The 13,832-nt window shown below is 41.1% G+C and overlaps 1 protein-coding gene across 2 annotated transcripts in view; it reads right to left on the bottom strand.

Moving 5' to 3' along the window:
* LOC133546107 (diacylglycerol kinase theta-like) overlaps positions 1–13,832 on the bottom strand; it is a 68,127-nt gene that overhangs the window by 37,641 nt on the left and 16,654 nt on the right. For both annotated transcript variants that reach the window (XM_061891950.1, XM_061891951.1), the window contains 5 exons: positions 5,519–5,678; positions 5,380–5,448; positions 5,220–5,320; positions 579–793; positions 426–507 (listed from right to left, as the gene is read on the bottom strand). In XM_061891950.1, the coding sequence (XP_061747934.1) occupies positions 426–507; positions 579–793; positions 5,220–5,320; positions 5,380–5,448; positions 5,519–5,678 (627 nt within the window). The remainder of the gene's footprint in view (positions 1–425; positions 508–578; positions 794–5,219; positions 5,321–5,379; positions 5,449–5,518; positions 5,679–13,832) is intronic.

Genomic DNA, 13,832 nt, shown 5'->3' with positions numbered 1-13,832 from the left:
ACACACGCACACATCCACAAAAATATACGCCACACATACACAACCTATCACCCCCCAACCCAACGCCCTCAACGCAAATCCCGTAGGGTTTATGAATGGATGGTCAGCGTCTGAGAGCTGCGGCCTACCACCATGACCTTGAACTACCTTCCTTCTGTTGCTAGATATCTCGAGATGCATGTTGTAATATGTATATGTGCTTTGCTATGGAGGTTTTTTTCCCACTCCAGACTGGGCCCCCTTAGGAGCGTTTACCTTTTTCCCATTTTTTACGGGCGGCCTTATGGCGACCCATCAGCGTTCTTGTTCGGTAACCCTGTACACTGTTATCTTTGAAGTACAAAGTTAGCGTACTTCCAAGATAGCGCCAAGTATGAAAAGCCGTGATTTTTTTTTGTGGTGGTTCCAGGAGCCTCCACGCTTACCAGCTGCTCATGGACTTCAGCCAGGACGGACTCTGCGGTGCTGTCCCTGGACACGGACACGGTCACGTACTTCGCTCCGGACCTGAAACACACGCCGACGTTAACTTCCTGCGGAGGAGTGCGTGCGTGTTGGCGGTGCAAGAAGACCGAGACCTGGGCCAGCCGGCGTACACCTTGATGACCTCGCTGTCGCCGTCTTTCTTCCTGAGCAGCCAGGAGTCGCCGCCGTCCTTCAGGGAGGTTCTGTTGTCCGGCCCGCTGTTCCGGTTCAGGACATCGTCGCTTTGGAGACGCTGAAGACCGCCTACCTCTTGCAGCTGATAGTCCTGGTAGTCATCTGGCAGGTAGAAGGCCCTCAGTGCTGCCCCCTGGAGGACAACACTGACATTTGACACCATACACGGACACATGACCGACACAAGACTGACATGTGACTTACACCCGATTGGCATTTTACATGTTTACACTGACACATGACTGACATGTGACTTACACAAGACTGACATATCCAATGACTGACACCTGATTGGCATTTTACATGTTTACACTAACACATGACTGACATATGACAGACACAAGACTGACAAATCCATTGACATCTTTAGTGAAATGTGACTAATACACTGACTTAAACCTGACTGCCATCTTACATTTTTACAATGACACATGAGTGACATGTGACTGACATATCCAATGACTGAAACCTGATAGATATTTTACATGTTTACACTGACATGTGACTGGCACAAGACTGACATATCCAATGACTGACACTTGGTTGGCATTTTACATGTTTACACTGACACATGACTGACATGTGACTGACACAAGACTGACAAATCCAATGACATGTTTAGTGAAATGTGACTAATACACTGACTTAAACCTAACTGGCATCTTACATGTTTACACTGACACATGAATGACATGTGACTGACACAAGACTGACATATCCAATGACATGTTTAGTGAAATGTGACTAATACACTGACTTTAACCGATCGGCATCTTACATGTTTACACTGACACATGACTGACATGGGACTGACTCAAGGTTGACATATCTAATGACTGAAACCTGATTGGAATTTTACATGTTTACACTGACACATGACTGACAAGACTGAAACCTGATTGGCATTTTACATGTTTATACTGACACATGAGTGACATGTGACTGACACAAGACTGACATATGACAGACACAAGACTGACATATCCAATGACATGTTTAGTGAAATGTGACTAATACACTGACTTTAACCTGATCGGCATCTTACATGTTTACACTGACACATGACTGACATGTGACTGACTCAAGGTTGACTTATCTAATGACTGAAACCTGATTGGCATTTTACATGTTTACACTGATATGTGACTGGCACAAGATTGACATATCCGATGACTGAAACCTGATTGGCATTTTACATGTTTACACTGACACATGACTGACATGTGACCGACACATGACTGACATGTGACTGACACAAGACTGACATATCCAATGACCTGTTTCATGAAATGTGACTAATACATTGACTTAAACCTGACTGGCATCTTACATGTTTACACTGACACATGACTGACATGTGACTGACACAAGACTGACATATCCAATGACTGAAACCTGATAGGTATTTTACATGTTTACACTGACATGTGACTGGCAATAGACTGACAAATCCAATGACTTCAACTTGATTGGCATTTTACATTATTTACTCTGACACAAGCATGTAACAGACACAAGACTGACATGTGACTGGCACAAGACTGACATATCCAATGAACTGAAATATGATTGTCATTTTATATATTTACACTGACACATGACTGACATGTGACTGACAAATCCAATGGCATGTTTAGTGAAATGTGACTAATACAAGACTGGCATCTTACATGTTTACAATGACACATGACTGACACGTGACGGACACAAAACTGACATATCCAATGACTGAAACCTGATTGGCAGTTTACATGTTTACACTGACACATGACTGACATGTGACTGACACAAGACTGACATATCCAATGATTGAAACCTGATGGGCATTTTACATGTTTACAATGACACATGACTGACATGTGACTGACACGAAACTGACATGTGACAGACACAAGACTGACATATCCAATGAAATGTTTAGCAAAATGTGACTAATACACTGACTTTAACCTGATTTGGCATCTTACATGTTTACACTGACACATGACTGACATGTGACTGACACAAGGTTGACATATCTAATGACTGAAACCTGATTGTCATTTTACATGTTTACACTGATATGTGACTGGCACAAGACTGATATATCCAATGACTGACACCTTATTGGCATTTTACATGTTTACACTGATATGTGACTGGCACAAGACAGACATATCTAATGACTGAAACCTGATTGGCATTTTCCATGTTTACACTGACACATGACTGACCTGTGACTGACACAAGACTGACATATCCAATTACATGTTTAGAAAAAATGTGACTAATACACTCACTGAAACCTGACTGCCACAAGACTGACAGATCCAATGACTGAAACTTGATTGTCATTTAACATGTTTACACTGACATGTGCCTGGCACAGGACTGACATATCCAAAGACATGTTTAGTGAAATGTGACTATTACACTTACTGAAACCTGATTGGCATGTTATATGTTTACACTGACACATGACTGATACAAGACTGATATACCCAATGATATGTTTAGTGAAATGTGACTAATATACTCACTGAAATGAGATTGGCATCCTACATGTTGAATAACATGTGACTGACACATGACTTACATGTTAAGTGACATGTGACTGACACATGACTAATAAAAAACCGAAACAAGACTTACATGTTTAATGACGTGACTGATACACTGACTGAAAAATTACTGACATCTAAGTTGTTTACTGACACATAACTGATGTGTGACTGATACAAGCCTGACTCATGTGATGAAATGTGACTGATACAAGACTGAAATGTGCCTGAAATCTTACATTTTTAATTACACAAACGGACATGTAATTGATATGACTGATGCAAGACTGAAATGTCTAATGACATGTGACTGAGACATTCACTAAAACATGACTGGAATCTCACATGTTGTATGACATGGGACCGACACATGACTAGGAGAAGACTGACACAAGACTGACATGTTTGCTCACATGAAGGTGATACATTAACATGTGTTTGACACATGACTGACACAATACTGACAGATCTAATGTCCAGTCTGAAGTCATCTTGCTTGACATGACTAACACAAGACTGACAAATCTAATGTCTAGTCTGAAGTCATCTTGCGTGACATCCGTCCCATGTCACGCAAAATGACTTCAGACTGGACATTACATCTGTCAGTCTTGTGTCAGTCACATGTCAGCCAGTGCATCAGTCATATGTCACGCAAGATGACTTCATACTGGACATTAGATCTGTAAGTCTTGTGTCAGTCATGTGTCAAACACATGTTAATGTATCAGCTTCATGTCAGCAAACATAATATATCTCATAAATAGGTTGTACTTGTATAGCGTTTTTCTACCTTCAAGGTACTCAAAGCGCTTTGACACTACATCCACATTTACCCATTCACACACTGATGGAGGGAGCTGCCATGCAAGGCGCCAACCAGCACCCATCAGGAGCAAGTGTGAAGTGTCTTGCTCAGGACACAACGGACGTGACGAGGTTGGTACTAGGTGGGATTTGAACCAGGGACCCTCGGGTTGCGCACGGCCACTCTACCACTGCGCCACGCCGTCCTCTCAGTCTTGTGTCAGTCTTCTCCTGGTCATGTGTCGGTCCCATGGAAGATTCCAGTCACGTTTTAGTGAATGTCTCAGTCACATGTCATTAGACATTTCAGTCTTGCATCAGTATGTGACTGGTACACTGACTGACACAAGACTGACAGATCTAATGTCCAGTCTGAAGTCATCTTGCGTGACATCCCTCACATGTAACGCAAGATGACTTCAGACTGGCACATGACTGACATGTGATTGACACATGACTGACACAAGACTGATGGATCCAATGTCCAGTCTGAAGTCACCTTGCGTGACATGTGACTGACACAAGACTGACATATTATATGTCCAGTCTGAAGTCATCTTGCCTGACATGTGACTCATACACTGACTGATTCATGACTAACATGTGATTAGCACATGACGGACATGTGATTAGCACATGACTGACATGTGATTGACACATGACTGACACAACACTGACAGATCTAAAGTCCAGTCTGAAGTCATCTTGCGTGACATGTGACTAAAACACTGACAGATTGGTGACTGACATGAGATTGACACATGCCTGACATGTGATTGGCACATGACTGACACAAGACTGACAGATCTAATGTCCAGTCTGAATTCATCTTGCGTGACATGTGACCGACACAAGACTGACATATCTAATGTCCAGTCCGAAGTCATCTTGCCTGACATGGGACTCATACACTGACTGATTCATGACTGACATGTGATTAGCACATGACTGACACAAGACTGAAAAGTGATTGACACATGACTGACAGATCGAATGTCCAGTCTGAAGTCATCTTGCTTGACTGATAAAGCGACTGATTTGTGACTGACATGAAATTGACACATTCCTGACATGTGATTAGCACATGACTGACATGTGATTGACACAAGAGTGGTCCAGAAGTGGGAGGGTGCAAATGGCCTATTTTGAGTACGGCGTAACACATGACTGACATGTGAGGTGACACGTGAGGTTTGCGGTGGTCCTTCTTACCAGAACTTCCTCATTGGTGTTGGCCTTGACGATGGAGACCAGGCGGAAGTGACCCCGTCTGAGGGCGTCGTCGCCGTCAAAGACTTTAAGAAGCTGCTTGCCTGCTTGTTAAATCACACTTTTAATGACTATTTGACTTCCACACAGAAGTCCAACTGACCGTGGTCGGGTGTGGTGGGCTGACTGTCTTTAGACGCCACAGCAGACTGGTCGGCGCCTTCGCTGTCATCTGCAGGAAGCCATTTTAGAAAAGTGACATTACACAGTAAGGTCTTTCATGTCGGCCTGGTTGTGCGTACCAAGGTCATGGATGCCGCCGCCGTCCTCGGTGATGCGGTAGCAGTGCATCCTGCTGAAGTTTCTGGAGTGGAGGCGGATACAGGATGGATGCAGCGTCATGCGGCGCAGACGTCCCATGGTGCACTCTGGCGCCACGCTGAGGTAACACGCCGTGTGACACTGTCGGGACAAACAAGGACACGTCAATGCCGCCGGCAAACACTAAATTGCGGTGGGAATGTGACCGACACCTGACTAACACAAGACTGACACAAGACTAACACGTCTAAAGGACATGTGACCGACACGTGACTGATACAAGACTGACACGTCTGAAGGACATGTTTAGTGACATGTGACCAATACACTGACTGAAACTTAACTGGCAGCTTACATGTGACTGACTCATGACTAATACAAGACTGACACAAGACTAACACGTCTAAAGGACATGTTTAGTGACATGTGACAGACACGTGACTGATACAAGACTGACACGTCCAAAAGACATGTTTAGTGACATGTGACCAATACACTGACTGAAACCTGACTGGCAGCTTACATGTGACTGACACAGGACTAAAACAAGACTGACACAAGGCTAACACGTCTAGTGACATGTGACCGACACGTGACTAACACGTCCAAAGAACATGTTTAGTGACATGTGACCAACACGTGACTGATACAAGACTAACACGTCTAAAGGACATGTTTAGTGATATGTTACCAATACACTGACTGAAACGTAACTGGCAGCTGACATGTGAATGACACATGACTAAAACAAAACGGACACAAGACTAACACATCTAAAGGAAATGTTTAGGGACATGTGACCGACAAGTGACTAAAACAAGACAAGATTAAAACAACTGAAGGATATGCTTAGTGACATGTGACAGACATGTGATTGACACAAGACTAGCATGTCGAAAGGACATGTTTAGTGACATGTGACCGACACGTGACTGATACAAGACTAACACATCTAATGGACATGTTTAGTTACACGTGACCAATACACTGACTGAAACTTGACTGGCAGCTTAGATGTGACTGACACATGACTAATACAAGACTGACGCAAGACTAACACGTCTAAGGGACATGTTTAGTGACATGTGATCAATACACTGACTGAAACGTTACTGGCAGTTTACATTTGACTGACACATTACTAAAACAGGACTGACACAAGACTAACTGGGATTTTACATGTTGAATGACACGTGAGTGACAAGACTAATACAAGACTGACATGTCTAATTACACTCACTGAAACATGACTGGCGTGACTGACACATGACTAACGTCTAAAAGACATGTTTAGTGACATGTGAGCAAAACACTAAATGAAAAGTGACTGTCATCTTACATGTTTAATGACATGCGACTGACATGTGACTGATGCAAGACTGACAAGACTAACACGTCTAAAGGACATGTTTAGTGACATGTGACCAATACGCTGAATCAAATGTGACTGACAGTTTACATATGACTGACACATGACTAATACAAGACTGACACAAGACTAACACGTCTAAAGGACATGTTTTGTGACACGTGACCAATACACTGACTGAAAAGTGACTGTCATGTTACAAACCCCGTTTCCATTTGAGTTGGGGAATTGTGTTAGATGTAAATATAAACAGAATACAATGATTGGCAAATCATTTTCAACCCATATTCAGTTGAATATGCTACAAAGACAACATATTTGATGTTCAAACTGATAAACAATTTTTTTTTTTTTGCAAATAATCATTAACTTTAGAATTTGGTGCCAGCAACAGGTGACAAAGAAGTTGGGAAAGGTGGCAATAAACACTGATAAAGTTGAGGAATGCTCATCAAACACTTATTTGGAACATCCCACAGGTGTGCAGGCTAATTGGGAACAAGTGGGTGCCATGATTGGGTATAAAAACACCTTCCCAAAAAATGTTCAGTCTTTCACAAGAAAGGATGGGGCGAGGTACACCCCTTTGTCCACAACTGCATGAGCAAATAGTCAAACAGTTTAAGAACAACGTTTCTCAAAGTGCAATTGCAAGAAGTTTAGGGATTTTTACATCTACGGCCCATAATATCATCAAAAGGTTCAGGGAATCTAGAAAAAAAATCACTCCACGTATGCGGCATGGCCGTAAACCAACATTGAAAGACCGTGACCTTTGATCCCTCAAATGACACTGTATCAAAAACCGACATCAATCACTAAAGGATATCACCACATGGGCTCAGGAACACTTCAGAAAACCACTGTCACTAAATACGGTTGGTCGCTACATCTGTAAGTGCAAGTTAAAGCTCTACTATGCAAAGCGAAAGTTATTTAATCAACAACATCCAGAAACGCCGCCGGCTTCGCTGGGCCCGATATCATCTAAGATGGACTGATGCAAAGTGGAAAAGTGTTCTGTGGTCTGACAAGTCCACATTCCAAATTGTTTCTGGAAATATTCGACATTGTGTCATCCGGACCAAAGGGGAAGCGAACCATCCAGACTGTTATCGACGCAAAGTTGAAAAGCCAGCATCTGTGATGGTATGGGGGTGCATTAGTGCCCAAGGCATGGGTAACTTACACATCTGTGAAGGCACCATTAATGCCGAAAGGTACATACAGGTTTTGGAGCAACATATGTTGTCATCTAAGCACTGTCTTTTTCATGGACGCCGCTGCTTATTTCAGCAAGACAATACCAAACCACTTTCAGCCTGTGTTACAACAGCGTGGCTTCGTAAAAAAATAGTGTGGGTACTTTCCTGGCGCACCTGCAGTCCAGACCTGTCTCCCATCGAAAACGTGTGGTGCATTATGAAGTGTAAAATACGACAGCAGACTGTTGAACGACTGAAGCTTTACATAAAACAAGAATGGGAAAATAATTCCACTTTACATCTAACATAATTTCCCAACTCAAATGGAAACGGGTGTGTACATGTTTTATAACAAGCGACTGACATGAGAATGATGCAAGACTGACAAGACTTACATATCAAAGAAGAAGTTTAGTGACATAAGGCTGATACAATGACTGAAACTCGACTGGTATTTTACATGCTGAATGAGTGACACAAAACTAATACAAAACTGACACAAGACTATTCAGTGACATAAGGCTGATACACTGATTGAAACGTGACTGAAATCTTACATGTGACAGACACATGACTAAAACAAGACTCGAACAAAACTAACTTTTACATGCTGATTGACACGTGAGTGCCACAAAACTAATACAAAACTGACACAAGACTATTTAGTGACATAAGGCTGATACACTGACTGAAATCTTACATGTGACAGACATGAAAAACAAGACTCGAACAAAACTAACTTTTACATGCTGAATGACACGTGAGTGACACAAAACTAATACAAAACTGACACAAGACTATTTAGTGACATAAGGTTGATACACTGATTGAAACGTGACTGAAATCTTACATGACACAGACACATGACTAAAACAAGACTCGAACAAAACTAACTTTTACATGCTGAATGACACGTGAGTAACACAAAACAACACAAAACTGACACAAGACTATTTAGTGACATAAAGCTGATTGAAACGTGACTGACATCTTACATGTGACTGAAACATGACTAAACAAGACTGGAACAAAACTAACATGTCTAAAGGACATTCGACCATTACACTGACTAAAAAGTGACTGTCATCTTACATGATTAATGACATGTGACTGATGCAAGACTGACACAATCAAAGGACATGTATTGTGACTGATAAGGTGACTGAAACATGACTGGGATTTTACATGTTGAATGACACGTGAGTGAAACAAGACTACAACAAGACTGACATGTCTAATTACATGTTTAGTGACAAGGCTGATACAATGACTGAAACGTGATTTGACATTTTACATGTTGAATGACACGTGAGTGACACAAGACTGACACAAGACTTAGTGTCAAACAACATGTTTAGTGACATAAGGCTGATAAACTGACTGAAACGTGACTGACAGATGACTAATACAAGACTGACACAAGACCAACACATCTAAAGGAAATGTTTAGTGACATAAGGCTGATTGAAACGTGACTGGGATTTTACATGTTGAATGACACGTGAGTGACCCAAGATTAATACAAGACTGACATGTTTGATTATGTGTTTAGTGACAAGGCTGAAACAATGACTGAAACGTGATCGACATCTTACATGTGACTGAAACATGATTAATACAAGACTGACAAGACTAAAATGTCAAAAAGGACATGTTTAGTGACATATGGCTGATACACTGACTGAAACGCGACTGGGATTTTACATGTTGAATGACATGTGAGTGACACACGACTGACAAGACTAAGTGTCACACAACATGCTTAGTGACATAAGGCTAATACACTGAGTGAAACGTGACTGACATCTTACATGTGACTGACACATGACTAATACAAGACTGACAATACTTAGTATCAAAGAACATGTTTAGTGACAAGTGCCAGATAGAATGACTGAACCGTGACTAACATGTTGAATGACAAGTGAGTGACACAAGACTAATACAAGACTGACACAAGACTTTGTGTCAAAGAACATGTTTAGTGACATAAGGCTGATACAATGACTGAAACGTCACTATCATTCCACATGTTGAATGACACATGAATGACACAAAACTAATACAAGACTGACACAAGACAAATATGTCTAAAGGACATGTTTAGTGACATAAGGCTGATAGGCTGACTGAAACGTGACTGGGATTTTACATGTTGAATGACATGTGAGTGACACACGACTAACACAAGACTAAGTGTCACACAACATGTTTAGTAACATACGGCTGATACACTGACTGAAACGTGACTGACATTTCACATGTGACTGACACATGACTAATACAAGAATCACACAAGACAAATATGTCTAAAGGACATGTTTAGTGACATAAGGCTGATACAATGACTGAAACGTCACTATCATTCCACATGTTGAATGACACATGAATGACACAAAACTAATACAAGACTGACACAAGACAAATATGTCTAAAGGACATGTTTAGTGACATAAGGCTGATACACTGACTGAAACGCGACTGGGATTTTACATGTTGAATGACATGTGAGTGACACACGACTAACACAAGACTAAGTGTCACACAACATGTTTAGTAACATACGGCTGATACACTGACTGAAAGGTGACTGACATCTCACATGTGACTGACACATGACTAATACAAGAATCACACAAGACAAATATGTCTAAAGGACATGTTTAGTGACATAAGGCGGATACAATGACTGAAACGTCACTATCATTCCACATGTTGAATGACACATGAATGACACAAAACTAATACAAGACTGACACAAGACAAATATGTCTAAAGGACATGTTTAGTGACATAAGGCTGATACACTGACTGAAACGCGACTGGGATTCTACATGTTGAATGACATGTGAGTGACACACGACTAACACAAGACTAAGTGTCACACAACATGTTTAGTAACATACGGCTGATACACTGACTGAAAGGTGACTGACATCTCACATGTGACTGACACATGACTAATACAAGAATCACACAAGACAAATATGTCTAAAGGACATGTTTAGTGACATAAGGCGGATACACTGACTGAAACGCGACTGGGATTTTACATGTTGAATGACATGTGAGTGACACACGACTAACACAAGACTAAGTGTCACACAACACGTTTAGTAACATACGGCTGATACACTGACTGAAAAGTGACTGACATCTTACATGTGACCGACACATGACTAATACAAGACTGACACAAGATCAATACGTCTAAAAGACATGTTTAGTGACATAAGGCTGATAAACTGACTGAAACGTGACTGACATCTTACATGTGACTGACACATGACTAATACAAGACTGACACGTCAAAAGGACATGTTTACTGACATAAGGCTGATACAGTGAGTGAAATGTGACTGACATCTTACATGTGACTGACACATGACTAATACAAGACTGACAATACTTAGTATCAAAGAACATGTTTAGTGACAAGTGGCTGATACAATGACTGAAACGTGACTAATATTTCACATGTTGAATGACAAGTGAGTGACACAAGACTAATACAAAACTGACACAAGACTTAGTGTCAAAGAATATGTTTAGTGACATAATACTGATGCAATGACTGAAACATGACTGACATTCCACATGTTGAATGACAGGTGAGTGACCAGACTGACACAAGACTAACATGTTTAGTGACACAAGTGTCACGATCGGTTACCCGGGTCATGGCGTGATTTATGTTTAGTAGCTTGTTTCCAATGTTTTAGTCTGTTTCCTGGCTGCACCCTCTTTCCTTTCATTTACTGTTGGTTTCCATGGGCACTAATTATCCACACCTGCCTTTGTTTAGTAATTAGTGTTCCCACCAGGTGTTTTGGTTAATTGCTCCCCTTTACAGTTTTCAGTCACCCAGCACAAGTTTCTGGGTCAATGCTCGCTTTAGGCAACATTTACCTTACTTCTGGTGAAAGTCTTGCATCAGTTATGTGAGTCACAAGTCAGACTTGTCTAATGACATGTGACTGATACACTGACTAAAATGTTACTGACATCTTACATATGTAATGACACGACTGACATGTGACTGATGCAAGACTGGCACAAGACCTGTATGTCAAATGACAAGTTTAGTGACGTGTGACTGATGCGCACTGACTGAATTGTGACTGCCATCTTAGATGTTTACTGATACATAACTGACACATGATTGACATGTGACTGACACAAGACTGACATGTCCAAAGACATGTTGATTGTGATGTCACTAATAAACTAAAACGTGGCTGGCATCATACATGTAAAATTACATGTGACTGACACATGACTTATATTTGTTTAATGACATGTATAGTGACATGTAGCTAATACACTGAAAGGTGACCGGCATCGTACATGTTTACTGACACATGACTAATACAAGACTGACACAAGACCAACATGTCTAACAACTTATTTAGTGACATATAGCTTATACACTGAAAGGTGACCAGCATCTTACATGTTAACTGGCATGCAAATGACACATGCCTGATTCAAGACTGACACAAGACCTACATGTCAACAACTTATTTAGTGACATGTAGCTAATACACTGAAAGATGACTGACATCTTACATGTTTACTGACATGTGACTGACACGAGACTGACATGTCTAATGACATGTTTAGTGTGTTGTGACTAATACACTAAAACGTGACTGGCATATTACATGTAGAAAGACATGAGATTGACACATGACTGATACAAGACTGACACAAGACCAACATGTCTAACAACTTATATAGTGACATGTAGCTAATACACTCCAAGGTGACTGGCATCTTACATGTTTACTGGCATGTGACTGACACAAGACTAATACAAGACTAACACAGTACCGACATGTCTAACAACTTATTTGGTGGCATGTAGCTAATACAAAGCAAGGTGACTGGCATCTTACATGTTTACTGGCATGTGACTGACACATGAATAATACAAGACTGACACAAGACCGACATGTCGAACAACTTATTTGGTGACATGTAGCTAATACACTGCAAGGTGACTGGCATCTTACATGTTTACTCGCATGTGACTGACACATGAATAATACAAGACTGACACAAGACCGACATGTCGAACAACTTATATAGTGACATGTAGCTAATACACTGAAAAGGTGACTGGCATCTTACATGTTTACTGACATGTGACTGACACAAGACTGACATGTCTAATGACATGTTTAGTGTGATGTGACTAATACACTAAAACGTGACTGGCATCTTACATGTAGAAAGACATGAGACTGACACAAGACTGACACAAGACCGACATGTCGAACAACTTATTTGGTGATATGTAGCCAATACACTGCAAGGTGACTGGCATCTTACATGTTTACTGGCATGTGACTGACACATGACTAATACAAGACTGACACAAGACCGACATGTCGAACAACTTATTTGGTGACGTGTAGCTAATACACTGAAAGATGACTGGAATCTTACATGTTAACTGCCATGTGACTGACACATTACTAATACAAGACTAACACAAGACCAACATGTCGAACAACTTATATAGTGACATGTAGCTAATACACTGAAAGGTGACTGGCATCTTACATGTTTACTGACATGTGACTGATACAAGACTGACATGTCTAATGACATCCTTAGTGTCATGTGATGAAAACATCTTACACGTTCACTGACATGTGACTGACATGTCTAATGACATGCTTAGTGACTGAAACATCTTACACGTTCACTGACAGG

Source organism: Nerophis ophidion, linkage group LG29, assembly GCF_033978795.1.
Source record: "Nerophis ophidion isolate RoL-2023_Sa linkage group LG29, RoL_Noph_v1.0, whole genome shotgun sequence".
Taxonomy (NCBI): domain Eukaryota; kingdom Metazoa; phylum Chordata; class Actinopteri; order Syngnathiformes; family Syngnathidae; genus Nerophis; species Nerophis ophidion.
This window is presented reverse-complemented; position numbering and strand designations above follow the sequence as displayed.